At 41.8% G+C, this 16,038-nt stretch overlaps 1 protein-coding gene across 1 annotated transcript; it reads right to left on the bottom strand.

Annotated features, from left to right (window-relative positions):
• Positions 1 to 187: 187 nt before the first annotated feature.
• Positions 188 to 5,360, bottom strand: dusp5 (dual specificity phosphatase 5). Its single transcript, XM_029504646.1, has 4 exons — positions 4,900 to 5,360; positions 3,899 to 4,038; positions 3,060 to 3,279; positions 188 to 984 (listed from the first exon to the last, which is right to left on the bottom strand). The coding sequence occupies exons 1-4, from the start codon at positions 5,261 to 5,263 to the stop codon at positions 578 to 580; spliced, it is 1,131 nt and encodes a 376-aa protein (XP_029360506.1). The 5' UTR covers positions 5,264 to 5,360; the 3' UTR covers positions 188 to 577.
• Between the last annotated feature and the right edge of the window lie 10,678 nt (positions 5,361 to 16,038).

The following is a 16,038-nucleotide window of genomic DNA, read 5'->3' as shown; positions in this document are numbered from 1 at the left end:
GTGTCACTGTTGTATCTTCTGTCGTGAGCGGTTCTGTCCCGACAAGGCAGAAAATGGAAATGTTTTCCCCTCGCGTTCTGCTCAACATTACTACATGTGCTGTAACTGGTCGAGTTGCATTCCCCTTTGACCTCTCAGATACAGATTGACCAACACTGCAAAAGTGATTGCATGACAACAACTTTATTTCATTTTGTGGTGAAAACATTTACTAAACACATTAACATCCACATTATTGAAAAAAAAAAATCAGACCGGAATTTTCAAATAAATTAGGCTAAATGCATGACTATTTGGGAATAGGCAAATAATTCATAATATCAACCTAAGGCATGTATTGCAGTTTATCACTGTGCTGTGTTGTCTGCATTTCAGAAGGCAGGAAAACAGCATCAATACTTCCTTCAGCCCATTTATTTCATGGGCCTCAAGTCCAATGAGCAGAGCACTGTCATGATTCTTTTTCTGCTGCGGATCTCCAGTTTACCTGCCCTGCTGGTTTCAACACCAGGCACACAGAGAGCATTCATTTTTATTTTATTTTTTCAAGTAAGACTACAAGCAGTCACAGTTCATTTTAAGGCAGTGCAGTTATTGGGCTCAGTTTGAACTGGTGATGGACTGGGGACTGCAGGTAAGAGGTAGGGAGGGTGATAACGGATGGCTCAAAGTTTTTGGTGTTGAAGGTGGTGGAGAAGTCGTTGGCAAAAAAGGAGGCAGATTCAGGGACGCAGGGTGTGGCTGGTTCAGGTGTGGCAGTGTGAGCCGGAGCCATGGAGAGGACCTCTGATTCAAACTGCAGCAGCTGACCCATGAAACTGAAGTTGGGTGAGATGACCGCCCGTCGTTGTTTGATAATGTCGAAGGCGGCATCTAACTGTAACTGCTGCGTCCGCATGATGTAGGCCATGCAGATGGTAGGTGAGCGTGAGATGCCTGCTTCACAGTGGACCAGGACTTTTCCCCCTGATTGCTTCACATGATCTGGAAATAGGAGGGGACAAGGCAGCATTAACGATCTGACCTGAGACGGGGAATAGCTCTTGGGTCTTTTCAGTGATCATCAGAAAAATTATTGCACAGAATCAAATTCACATCAAATTAATCAGTAAGAACAGTTTATCTACTTCAAAAATGAATAACTTTAACTGAAATGTTGTACTGACTCAACAGGTACTTTTGTAGATTGCATATTAACACTGTGTTTTAACAATATAATGATTAAGCTACTCCCATGGATAACTAATTTGAACTCTTTTTTGCACCTCCTATCCAGGGTCTTTTTAACATACACACACACACACACACACACACACAGAAAAACTGCATTAGGATATGGACAGACTGGTGAGTGAGAGCTGTACTGACTCTTTTTCTCCTACTCAACACTGGAGGCGCTGGCTACTGCAGAGTTCACTGTGGCGGTGAGATGTGTGTTACAGCTGCAATACTTCTCCATCCTTAACTGTATACTGTTATGTCCAGACAAAAATCCCTGTGTTGGTGTTGCTTCTCATATATTTCAAAACGTTTTTCATTCCCGTAGCTGATGCATTTCCCATACATTTATTTTTCTGTTTATGTCGTGTGTAAGCTTTAGCTACGCACAGACATTTCACTCACTCCCCCAAATCACCACACACATCTAACTCTCTCTCTATTAATTTGCAATATTGGGGGGGCACTTCTGTCTGTTCCTGGGAGCCACAAGAGTTAGAATATCAGTGGGTGTTTTGAATACCATCTTTGAGTGGTGCAGTCTAATTGACTGGAGCTCTCATGACATGCTCCAGTAGCTTTTTTCATCCCAGAAGTCAATAATATTCATTTTCACCTCCCCAGCTCTATAACTGCCAGAAGGGTTACTTATTAGTGATTCATTTTGTTTGGCGGCCATCCACAGCTCAATGAGGCTTTGTGGCTGATGAATTTTGAAAGACCTTCCCCAAATTTAGGCTAAACCTGACCCTGGAACAATGCGCTACCTTATGTAACAGAAAGGCTTACTCAATGTCACCTGAAATGTAGGCTGCATCCCCAAACAATGCACAATACCAACAATAGCAGCCACCCAATACAGGTCAGCCAAGCTGCTCGTGGGCTGCGCTTTGTCCTTTGTTATGCGTTTCTATAAATAGCCAACAGCACATTGTGTACATCTCTTACTGCTGCTGCTGCTGCTGCTGCTGCTGCTATTATCCAGCACCTCTCTCCTCCCACACACACACACTTATACTTCCACATATCCACTGTTCTGCTGGCCTCAGGTAAATCAACGATTGCTGCCTGCAAGCACCTGTGCTTTCTTTTTGTGCCACTCAGCTAGCGTTTATCCTTCATCCCGCTCTATTATAAACAACTGTGTGTGTGTGTCACTCAGCCCCTGGCCTTCTGCACTCCACCATCTCTAAACACAGACAACTCACCCTGTTGTGACACTGACTGGCCACACCCGGGAGAGTAAGCCACTGAGATTAGGCCTGGGAGGCAGTGACGGCATAGGAGCGTCTTTTTCAAGGTGAGACAGGGAAGGGAGGGAGGAAAGGGGGGAAGTGTGTAGATCCTGAATGAAAACAGACAGGCTGGATATGTCGAGATGGTGGATTGGGGTGAGGAGGGGTGGGGAACTTCATTGAAGGCAGGTAATCAAGTTAAACTGATTACAGCCCTTGATTTGTGAGTGGCTGTGAGTGAGGGGAAGCGATGAAGGGGCTTATTTGAAGACTTAGTTCAGAAATAAACACACCTATATATATGTGTTTCTCTAGCTCAGTTCCAGTATACTTTAGACTCCTTGAGACGATGCTGCACTATAAATATATACATGGTAAGGTTGGTGTTATTCTTGGAAAGGACTCCATCTTACTGGTGGTGTATTTATTTCTCACTGTAGTAGGTCTGACTGAGTGAACTATTTTAGTTTAAACCAAATGAATCAGCTGCTAGATGACAAAACAGAAGTCACCACCCTGACAGAAACCTCAAAATGCAAACCGGTGCACCAGAAAATTGTTTCCCCAACAGAGCGACAAACACAACATTCATTCACTTTAACTCACCAATGAACTCTATGGCCTCCTGGAAGTGGGAACTGATGTCAGCCATGTGGCTGTCCTCCACTGGGATCCACTTGTAGTCATAGTGGCCCTTGGCTGGCTGCAGGTCCCTGCGTGATACGTTGAGCAAGGCCGTGATGTGAAGGTCACTGAGATAGTCCTGTCTGGAGGCATGGTAGGCACTACCGAGGTAGAGGAAAGGCAGGATCTCTACAGGTTTACCCTGAGAATGAGAGGAGGAGGAGAAAGGGCAAAACAAGAGATGTGAAACAAGAAGATAAGGACTAGAACATACAGGACATACTAAAAAGACATAACATGGGACCCTATGAGTGTTGATGCATCTGTTTGAGCTATCCTTAAAGCATCTCTTCGAAAATGAGCCCATGGCCAGAGCCATAACACCCATCACCTGCAAGCAGAACATTGTCTTCCTATACAGACAAAACATACACGGGTATATGCTGCTGAAGCAATTATGTGAGTCATGAAGTGTGTAGCAGATGCATCCTTTCTATTGAAGAAAGATCAGAGATGGAAGACTGTATTTGTGTATGTGGGGTCCTGATGTCAGATGGGCATCACTGAATGGTGTGTGTTTAAAAATGGCTGGAGAGCAGTGAAGGTCAGAGAATATATGAATTTTTTTGATGGTCGGATGTAAAATAAGTCTCTCTGATGTCATTTTTTATGTTTGTTTTTGGAGTTTTTTTTTTTTTTTTTTGGGGGGGGGGGGGGTTAAAAAGAAAAAAAGGGAGGGGGGTGGCTTTAGATGACTTTCCTGTGGTTGCATGAGAGAAAGTATGGGAAGTACAGAATTTAAATGAAGGGTGTTTCTATACCTGATCATAATCTGGTTTGTGGCGAGAAAGCCTCTCACTGTGGGTGTTGACTTTTCTCTCGGTTTCAGTTCCGCTCTGGTCGATGGTTTTCACCTCAGTGCAAAGTTCAGGGTATTCAGAGTGGAAGTTCTCATATCCTCCTGAGCAAAACGAGGGAACACAACAGTCTGCTAAATACGCTTAGAATAATACCACATTCAGCCCCCTGACACAAACATACAAGTCTTGTGAAATGACATCGTTTATGAAACAGTTTTAACAGCGGATTATAATCTGTATAACCTGATTATAAGCAATTAATTAGGGAGCCCGCACTTGAGGTACCGATAATCCTTTTAGGCCAACATCCTGAGGACGCAGAAGGTGACAGACGGAAATGGAAGCGTTTCAACACATTATCACTAACCCGGAGGGATTTATTCAGCTCAAGGAAATTGGTTTGAATGGGGGTTCGATTTTCCTTTTGCTTTTCCTCTCTCTTATCAATGAAACATCGTGAAATATACACGATTGCACCACTAATTCTGACCGCGTTTCTTCAGCACTGACTCATCCGCCCCGTTGACGCACGACATTTCAAGTTAGAGCAAAAAGAAAAAAATATTGGCTGTTCTGAGAACAAGTGAAAGGGACAAAATAAAGGACAAAAATTAAACAAAATGCTTTATGTAACGCTACGTGTGATAAAATAATATCACTAAAAAAGCTACACGAATGATGTAATTACAACAAGCTTAATGTGTATTAAATAATTGAAGTCAGCCTTTTTACATTGAACGGCATATCATACCATGTGAATGAAATAAGTATAGTATTGTGTGAACCAACCACAGATAAAGAGTAAGTGAAGTAACCTTTGACTACATAATACGATTTCGTCATCTGAATTAAAAGACAAAAAAGTGCCCCTTTATCCCGCCGTGGGGGCTTTCTTAGAAATAGTAATGATCTTACGCAAACTGTTCAACTATCTTGTAACTGTCTTTACCAAACTCTCTCACCTTTGAGGAAACAGATGTTTGCTCCGCTCGTTAGATGTGACAGGGTGTTTATTACTATTTGTGCTACACTGTCCTTTTTCAGCTTTTGCCAGTGGGACGTCCGGTCATCCAAAGCTACGATAGCCGATATGCTCCCCTCCCGAAGGCGAAAGAGGGCTCTCTCGTCCGGGATGACAAACTGCAGAGGCACCGGGCCCCCCCGGGACCTCCGGACCACCACTGAGTTGAGGTTGACATTGACGGAACCTTTGATGTTGGAGTTCGTGAACGAGAAATACGGCCGGCAATCCACAATAAGGCAGCTCCCGCACTCCTTCCTGATGAGCTTCCTCAGACGCCGGCAGTCTATGCTGGTTACCTTCATGTTGACCCCGAGGAGTTGTTGTTATTGCCTAAAGAATGAGCCGGGATTACACCTGAACGGTGGATACGGGCGAGAGTAGAGCCCCGTCCGCGTCCGCGCCTACATTTCCTCCGAGGGGATTCCGGCCCATCGGTTTTATGTGAATGGGACCTCCGGTGCGTGACGTCAAGAACCACATATGGACACTGGCGAGGTGTGATCTCAGCGAAGAAGGCCCGCCCACAGCTATGACTGGGCTGCGACTCCGCCCCCGGTCCCGGTGAACAGAGACTACACACCGTCACACCGCTGTGTGTTGTGTGTTTGATTCAGCTATTACTCACAGTGTGTCCTCCGCCGGCACCCATACACCCACACCTGCCAGCGTCTCAGTTTCGGGTCGCAATTCAAATTCACTCATCATCGAAAACGAATACACCGCAAACTACAAAAAATAAATAATAATAAAAAAAAAAAAATGACGTAATGTTTCACTGAGGATGTTCTTGCGAGAAATCACGCAGTTACTTCAAATCCAGTGGGGGACAGTAACTAGGTAAATTTGCGTTAGTACTGTACTGAAGCACATGGAGGATCTGGAGTTGAGTGATTTATTTTTTGGAGACTTTGTACTTTTACTCCACTACATTTGAAAGGCAAATATTGTACTTTTGACTTCACCACATTTCATTATTTCCTTAGATTATTTCATATACTCTGTTTATGCGCATCTCTTGGTTCATGCGGTTGCCGTAGCTGTCTCCTGTAATGTTGACAGTCATGGCCTGTGCAGGTAGGCGAAGATGTCTATTACAGCTTATTTTATTTAGCCTTTGGACTTTGAACCGGTGTAGTTTACTTTTAAATAAAAATACAACAAGATAGGTGTTGGTGCTTTTGCCAGTTTAAGTTTGTTTCTATAGGATTTGCTTCTTATTCAACAATTTTAAGTTCAAATTAATTCATTCACTTCATTATTTTATCAAATTTTATAAAATAATTGTATAAATGCAAGTACTCCTGTACTTTTATTTAAGTCATAATGAAACTTAGCTATTTTCACTTTTATTTGAGTAACATTTGACTGAGAGGATCTGTACTTGGACTCAAGTACTGGAGATGTGTACTTTGTCCACAAATGTGTAAATCCAACCAGAGCCCAAAATTGTAAACAATATTGCACCATTAGAGTTTAATTGATTTTTTTTGGTTTGTTTATTATATTTCTGAATTTTCTTAATCACTGTTTTATGTGTAACAAATTGACTAGCTACTTACGGTCATACAATTACGCTTTATAGGCCATCATAAACTTATTTATTAGGTGCCACACTACCAGGGCTTAAAGTACTATAAACAAACCTGTTGATGCCGAATATTGTCCTGTTTGAGCAGTCGGTTCAGTTCGCCTATCAGTAAAATGAGAGTAACGTAGCTTTCCCTCTCAACCAAACATCACTAACCAATCAGCAGGGTGGACAGTCATGAAGTACATTTACTTGAGTGCTCTACTTAAGTAGAGTTTTTAAGAATCTGTACTTTACTCGAGTATTATTTTTGGGGGATACTTTTACTTTCTCTTCTCTACATTTGAAGGACAAATATTGTACTTTTTACTCCACTACATTTCTATTGATACACTTGTTACTCGCTACTTTTGCTGTAGTGTACTGTTCATTGTTTTTGATTGTAATTGTTTTTGTAACACACCTCTGTGTGTGTTCCAGGTATGAATATGGCCACGATTTATAATCCTCATCCTACCTAGATTATTTCTCCATAATGATTGGCTCATTCTACATTATACATCGTGGCGATATTATTACCTGTAATTGTTGGTTCCAAGTTTTAGAACGAAGCATCCAAGCTGGCGTTTTTTTTTTTTTTTTTTCTTCATCAAAGTCACTGTTGGAGATGATGGAGGCTAAATTTATGAAGCCAGGAGAAGACATCCTAATAGACAAAGGACTTAAAGTAAGTGGCACTGGGTGTGGACAGAAGACAGGGGCAGAGATGACAAGCCTTTTGGTTATTTATTTCCTATTTTGTATTTAGAAAAAGAATTAAGAAGAATTGTTTACTATTGCAACCCCAGGAAAAAATTCAGGCTCGGGTTTTTTCTTACATTAAGCCCTGCACTACACTGACAGGAACACATACAAACAAATACACTTAAGGGAAACGATTTAGAAATATTTTAGAGTTATTTTAAACAGAATGACTGTTATAACACCGAGCTGTCATGGAGGCATTAACACACTACATGTCTTAGAAAATGTAGCCTAACATTAACATTGGTTGAGTGGCAAAAAGAAAATGTTTATCACATGCTCATCATAAATAAGTACCACACCAACTGTAAATCCCTAAAGGTGATTCTTCTGTTAAAGTCTCTTGTGACTTATCTTTCATGCTCTACATGTAATATGGGCAGAGAGATCAGCATCTGGGAGCTGACAAAAGCAACATCCAACTTCAGATTAGTTTCATGTATAGCCCAGTGAACCTGTTTAATATCCCTCAGCCTGTAAGCCTAATCCCCCAGATGAATTAACAGGTTTAAACGTCACAGTCCCTTGGCTCACATGACAGGCAATCGATCCTAACTCTGAGCTCAAGGCTGTGTTTGGCCCCTTAGTTCCATTCATTTGTATTTCAATATGTAACCACCGACTGCAGTCCATAATTCGGCTGAACCCAATCATAGTTTTTTTAACACTCAGAAAAAAAATCATTGCACAATAGAATGATAATACAGTCATGCATACACTCCAACATAAAAAAGTGTTGAAAACACACATAAGAGGCAATAAAAGCTACAGCCAACAGAACAACAACAAAAAAACAAAGAAAAACTGATCACACTTTGTCAAAGGATAAAAACAGGAGCTAATTGACAACACTAGATTACATAACTGGCAAGCAACCATTGCTGCACACTATTTTTACTCATTGTCCATTTCCTTTGTATCATGGTAATTCAAACTTTACTGCAAATGCAAATTTCACTCATGAAAATGATATATCTTGGAGGCAACGGCAGAACATAATAATGATCTAACCAGATGAGCTGACTGTTTCTGTGACCTAATTCTCTGAGCCAGCACCTGTACTTCTGTGTTTCTATCACCTATGGTGTGTGGCAAGTGCAAGTTGCATCAGGCTGGTCATGTTTAGTAGATGTGTAAACAAGAGTTTTTGAATGCTCCCCCCACAAATATGTGTGGCATCATGTTGTGTCTGCTACATGAATGCGTGGGTTTTATAATGAGAGCAAAACAGCGACAGAAAGAGAATCAGGGCACTGATGAACAAATGGACCGACAGACACAAGTTAAAGCTCCAGTCACAGACACAGATGTCACAGATAGCAGACAAAAAAAAAAAAACAAATGATATAGGGATTTTCTTTGTTCATGATAAGACCCATTTTGTGGCATTGTGCCTGGCTGCTGCATAGTCTGATTGGACTGACTCGGTGAGAGAGAGGAAAAACAGAGATAGGCAGGTAGATAGATAGTGGCTGCCGAGGATTAGAGGGACAACAGGCAGTGTGCCATATGGTTCAGTCTAATCTGGGCTTGTGACATCACGGCTGATGAGCGGGGAGGCCCACCATCCGTTTCCAAATGCTCATTTCATTATGGGGTTTGTGTCAGCTGTAGATAACAACTGTGAACCGAGAGGAGCCCATTAAACAAGATGTGTGGTCACTGGCCTCTCACTCAAACATCTTTGTTTTCTTGATACTCTATCTCTGTTTGCTTGTTTGTCTCTCTTCTGGTCTCTGTCCTCTCCTCCTTCCCTCTCACGTCAGTGCACATCTCCCTAACAAGATTGCTTCAGCACAACGCTGTCTGGTATTTAGGAAGCAGGTAGGTGGTTTTTAAAGCCAGCCACAATCCAGCTGACGCAGAGCCTTTGAATTACCCGACTGCTAAGCTGTGACTGTGTATGACAATGAATTTTCACAATGTGTGTCATTCATGTTGTGATGCCATCAGGTCAGTAGTGTAATGGGTCATGCTTATTTATTACACAGATTCCTGAAGTGACTGGCCAAACCGTAAGTTTTGTTTTGGAAATGCTAAATCTGAGACAGGGATCATCACAATGCTATGCAAAAATTCTGGCAGGCCCACGTGATGACTCATTTTAATGAATGAAACTGACAACAACTGTGTCATCTGTGAAACTGAAGAATGTGCCTGTCCCTGCACTGGCTTCTGTTGTTGTGCAGCATGATCAGTAGTGGGACAGAGGGGACCATGTGGGAGCCTATAGGGAAGGGAAACGCTGTTAAAGAACATCCTTCATCTCTAACCCATCAACATGTACAACATGTAGAAGTCTATTATCGGGACTAATGTAGTGTTTAATTGCTTTAAAAGCAGAAGAACAATTAAGACAATTGAAAATCCTCAATCTCACAGAGCATTTGCACAAATACCTTCACTGGCAATGAAGTTAATGCTGCTGGCTGCTGGACTGCCAGTGGCCAGCAGGTCACTGGCTCCGATTGGAGAAAAGTCACTTTCTCTGATTGATGTTTTTTTTTTGTTGTTTTTGTTTCATTGTTGAAAACTGATCCATTTGTTTTTGATACTGAGCCATGGATATTTTTTTTAAACATACTATTTTTAGAGTCCTAATTTGTCCTGTTCTTGACCCAAGCCTGCAATTTTTTGTTGAAGGTGTTTAGTTGTTTATAGAGATTAATTTACCGTGATGTTTGATAAGAGGCTGACTCACTCGCTGCATGTGTCTTGTTTACATTATTTGTCGATAGAATCCTTCTCTCGGCAGACTTTTTACTTGCACCAAACAATGACTGTTGGCCAAACTCTGTTAGTACGGTATGTGAGTGCGTCAAGTCACTTCCTGTCCAGAATCTCCCTTTTTCCATGTGACTTATAAAAAGCTCTCTAACACAATAGGCCGCCTTCGCAGGGACGCATACCCCTGCTCACCACTGCTCCCCGCTAAGCCCCACAGGTGCTTCCTGGTTTTCTGACAGTGCCTCCAGATGATGATGCTGTTTCCTAATAAGACCCACATTACTCATCTCATCTCAGCTGACCAATGAGTACCGACTGGAATGCCACTTGGACACAAAAACTGACTCAGAGATGGAGCTACAGGGCAGAAAAACAATTAATAGTTTGCAGTGCTTAAGAAATTAGAGAGAAAGTCATTAAAATGAACTTTTTATTTATTTTTTAGAGAAACACAAGAAACTTGTGCGACAAAAAATTAATCAGACTCAGTGATCACCTTCCTAGCAACAAACTTTCACCCTGCTCTATGTTCCCTACAGATAATATCCAACTAGGCCAGTGAGCGGTAATAGCTATCATGTCTTTGGGGTCATCAGGTGGGAACCTCCTTTCACCGGTGTTTCGTCCAGTTAGGCCCACAACACCTCCAGAAGGCTAGACCGTGAACACTGGCGTCCCAGAGTCACCCCCTAATGCCAGCCATCACCGCTCCTCACACAAAGACAGCCATCTCAAACAGCACGACTGTCAGCTACTCTGACCTCTGACCAACGGCACCAGTGAAAGGGGGGTGGGGATACAGACCCTGGTTCGGGTAGGGGGGAGAAATAGAAGAGGTGGAGATAAAAGTAGGGATGGGATACAGACCCTGGTTCGGGTAGGGGGCATGAGAGTATAGAGGGTGCAGGAGGTGGAGGCAGTACAAGCTACACTAGCAGATTCAGCGACTAACCTCATCTAAACAATCCTATATTCAAGTAAAATCAACGCACCAACACAGGCCAACTCACCTGGACTAACCGCATGGTGGCAAAGAGGCTCAAACAGGCCACACCCCCACTTAAATACACTTCCCCTTCCTGGATTTCTTCCTCTGCTTCTCCCTAGAGTCTGTCTATCTTAAGAGCTCCCCCTGCTGTGCCCCCAGCTACTATTACGTCTTCTAACCCAAATCCACTGACTAGATCTTGCTGCCTCATCTGACATTTCCTTCACTATTTTCCTCACACTCTGTCCCCTTCCTCCTAACTCCCTCAACAAAGCAACAGCAGATCTTGCTACAAACCCTCTACATCCTACTTCCACTGGACAAATCCTAACCTTCCATCCTCGCTGCTCAGCATCCTTACCTAAATCTGCATACCTGAGCTTTTTCCTTTCATATGCTTCTTCAACTAAATCCTCCCATGACACAGTAAGCTCTATGAAATATACTTTCTTTCTACTCCTAGACCACAAAACTATATCAGGCCTTAGCTTTGTGTAGGCTATTTCCTGGGTAACAACAAGCTTTCCTCCTAAATCTACCTGCATCTCCCAGTCACTAGTATCCTCTAAACTGCCTTGCTTCCTTATTATCTTATTAACTTTCCCTCCTTCCTGCACAAAACTGTATTGCAACTCTCTTTGTCTTAGACCCTCCTAAAACTGCCTGCCTCCGTATATCTTCAATGCCTGCAGCTAAGCTTTTTAAAACCTGGTTATGTCGCCACGTATATCGGCCTTGTGAGAGACTAACCTTACAACCTGACAAGATGTGCTTTAGAGTTGCAGCACCTGAACACAACGAACATACCGGGTCTCCATTTACCCAGAGTTCTGGGTTCTGGGGAGTTGGCAAAACATCATATGTTGCCCCTATCAAAAATCTAATCCTACTTTCCTCCATACTCCACGGCTCTTTCCAACTAAGCTTTTTCTTCTCTACACCTTCCCAGTTCAACCACTGTCCCTGCTTAGCCTGAGCCACTGCCCTCGCACCTCTTAATATTTCCTCCTGTCTACGAACCTGCTCCACAACTAGCTTCCTCTTCTCTTTGGGACCTGCTCTACTCCACACCGGTTTGCCTGAGCAACATCAAAATTAGGTTGTATTAGTATGGGACGGCAGAGTGGATCAGTGGTTCGCACCATTGCCTCTGGGTTTGATTCCTGGGTACAGGGACAGTTGTAATATGTCTAAAGAAAACATAATTAATGAGTCAAATTCTCCAAATGAAAAAGATTATTTATCATTGACATTATTGTGACTATTGCCACATGATTTTGCTCCCCCACCTCCGTCTGGTTTGGCCTGTTTTATTTCCCTCCCTATGGAATTGAAACTCCCCTCTTTCCGATATTTGCCATGCCATAAACAAACTCACGTGTTTTCACTGACTCTAGATTCTCTACATTTAGACTCCCAGTTTCGATAATGATGAAGTAAACTGATTTTCTCCCATTTCTAACCATTAATTAAAAGTTAAAAAAAATAGATAGATAACTATTAGAAGTGTCACCATAATGGGTTTCTCAATATGGAAATCAATGCTGATGACATGTTGTCACATGTTGGTTCTTGTTTATGCAGTTTGTGATGCGAACACACATCAGCATCATGAGTAATCACACACTGCAATCATATTACATCCAATGGCCCAGTCAACCTGTGGCTGCCAGATTCAATATGAGGCAAGAATGCTTGGTATTTCTTGTTACAAGTCATGATATGATGGATCAGATGACACATGCTCAACACACACACGAATGCTTCAGATGCTTGACTCACCCCCAGTTTCCACCCACTGTTCACTGTCATGTCATGACTCTTCAAGCCAGGCAAACTCTTGGGCAAGAAGTTAATTGTGTGTGTGTGTTAAGCAGATAAGAAGATCAGACAGAACAGAAGAGATGTTATCCTTTCCCTCTTCCCAATAGCTTCAAAAGAAAGAGTGTTGATGAGTCAGATGAAATTTCTCTTGTGTAAAAACAGTTGTAATCTCAGGTAGAGACAAATTGGGCTTGTCTTGTTGTTGTTATTACTAAAGAAGTGGAATTCATTGTGGAGCTTGAGGTTTTTTTGGTTAACTCTCACGAAATACTGTATAAAGCCTTTTTTTGTTTTTTTGATTTTTTTCCCCATTACGCTCATGTTTTTATTTTTTGTCAAGATGCTCCACAAAACACACAGCGTATCCGGCTGTCAGGATGCTGTAACTCCACATTCTGCACTGCACTGTGCTATGAATCACAACATGACCTGGTTTTTGCAGGAGGATTTCTTAGATGAGCCCACGTTTATTGCATCTCTTAAAATAACACAAGTGTGCATGCAGATCTGCGAAAACAAGGGCAGACGACAGTGGAGCCGATGCTCACCACTCTTCTCTTGTATCTCAAAAGTGACTCCCTGAAATGCTTCCATCAAAACTCAGTGTATCATGAAGACATCCCCTGTATCCCTGATATTAAGTTTCATTTTTGTGAACTACATCATGGCAGATAAGAGCCATTTCCTTTCTCAAACTGTCAATGAGGATATTTGGCCTTATGTGCTCTGCAAGTAGTGCAAGACTGATAGTTTGTTGGCACTGAGCTCTGAAACTGTTTCTTGAAATGTCAGTAATGAATAGTTTAAACACTGAACAAGCAGCCAAGAGAATTAAACGCTGAAGTTGGATGAATTTTATACTTCATGTTCAACAAATTAACTGACAAGAACAGACATATATTCATGAGTATTAGTCTGTTCATGCAAAGCCTAATATAACTAATCTCCGTGCCACGCTGCTCCACTGTTGTCCAAAGAATAGACGCTGTAGTTTATCTACAGTACATAAACTTGCTGTACTTTACCTGCAGTGTCCGTCCATTTTTTGGACATATTTTGGCACGTTTTAGCTGTGATAAACATTCAATAAAGTCACGAAAAACATAGTCAAGCACACCGTTTTCGACGGCCTCGCTCAAAGTGTATTAAACCACATCTAAAAATAATCAAGTTGGTAATCATTGCTGCGTATGACATATTTCTCTGGTATTATGGTGTCACAGGTGTTTTGTTTGTTTGTTTGTTTTTTGTTTTTTTTTTTGTTTTTTTCTGTTTTTTATTGGTTCTCTCTTCCTTTCAGTGACATGCAGAAAGACACATGGCCTTAGACGGGAGTATACAGTGAAGCTGAATCACACTTCGTCGTCTTGATTTGCATTTTTCTAACACTTTCTCAGCATTATACATAATCAGGCCTCTGCAAAGCTGTGCCTTCCTCTCTGACTTTGCCCTCAAAATATATATTTATATACGCATGTTTATTACGCATCATTATATTTTTAACTGTCTTCACTTCCGCTGGGCACAGTGGGTCATAGAAGAGAAGGCAGATGGAAGCCAGAGGATGAATAACAACAGCAGCACTGACGTATAGCTGGTGTTAATATTCCTTTGAAGAGCCAGTAAATAACACATTTAAGCCTTCGGGGGACAGCACACACAATGTCACATCAGTATCATAAGTTCCTGGCAGTTTACAACATATCTAAGATATTAATGTGACTCACCATCTGAACAGCCCAAAATCCTTAAAAACTGAATTAAAATTTCAATAAGCTGAAAAATGATCCTGGTTGGGTAAAGGGAGGCTTTGTATATTAAAGATTCAACCACAATATAGAGAAAAATAAAGGTATTATAAAGCAGCAAATACAATGTTTTGAACAAGCAGTTACATAAGTAGCATCTTAGAAATAAGTGTTCAGACATGCAAATGTGGACTTTATTCCTCTGGGAAATTACAAACAAGCTGGGGATTTACTGCAAAATCGAAACACAATAGACTTGGCAATAGGACTGTGGCTCATCGTGGAAACAAACAGTTTGTGACCTTCATGGAAAACCATTTCAGAAACCCTCCCCCGCACAGATGCACCGAGATAAGGGATTGAAAAAAAATAAATAAATAAAAAATTAAAGACCGGAACTTAAGAGTCACCCTCCCACCTCTCCCACTGTCTGTGTTTCAGTTCCATCCTCTTCTCTCATCCCCTGTCGTCCAGCCTGTTTCCCCGCGCTCTGTCGTCCCCTCTCATCACCTGTGTGGGAGGCACAAAGCCAAATCTACTCAGCTGGTGTTAAATTCTCTGGGACCTTACAGATTGCACTGCTATGCTTTAATCACATCCAACACACACACACACACACACACACACACACAGAGATGCTCTTCCGCTCACTGGATGGAAAAACTGAAGCAGGGATGGAAAGATGTAAAAGAATAGATAAGATAAATAGGTGCTCTGGGAGTGGGTGGGAACTGGAGAGTACACATATTGGAAGTCCACTCATAACTATCACAATCATTCTGTAAACACACACACAGATGTACAGGATCAGTAAACACACATTAGCATAACATTGCAAAGTTAGTGCCCCCCCCCCCCCCCACACCACACCGTTACAATGTTATAATGTTATAAAATCAAGCCATTCAAACGGTCAAGTGTACTTTCTGTTGATAGATCGATTTTGCTTACATAAATTTAGGATTTTCTCTGTTTCTCAGCATGCCAGAGGTGAGAATTTAGCCCAAAAGGATAAAAGACAGTCAGTTTACAGTCAACACACATTATTTAACGGGTGTCGGTATTGCACACTTAAATTGAGTCGGATGACGAGGTCACACTGACCATGTATACGATGAAAGTCTTCCTTTTTTCCTTTTTGCTGACTTTTTTTTTTTCTAATTTTCTTTTAATGTTGAAAAAGAATTTTAAACGTCAGTTTCTCTTTCCAGGTCTTTAGGCTCTGCATTTCTGGTTCTCTCTCACTCCAGGCTGTTCGAGCCATAACTGGTACAACATGACAGCAGTCATTGGCCTTTTCTCATGCTGGATGTGTTGAAACTAATATGATTCAGTTCACTGGGAATGGACATGGGTTTATGTCGCTAGTTAGCTGGGTTCTAGCATTTCCTCTTTCTTTATCATCCTTTAACAACCTCTCAGTTGGGCTGTGCTGGGGCTGGGCTGGTGACTCATGTT

Source organism: Echeneis naucrates, chromosome 1, assembly GCF_900963305.1.
Source record: "Echeneis naucrates chromosome 1, fEcheNa1.1, whole genome shotgun sequence".
Taxonomy (NCBI): Eukaryota; Metazoa; Chordata; class Actinopteri; order Carangiformes; family Echeneidae; genus Echeneis; species Echeneis naucrates.
This window is presented reverse-complemented; position numbering and strand designations above follow the sequence as displayed.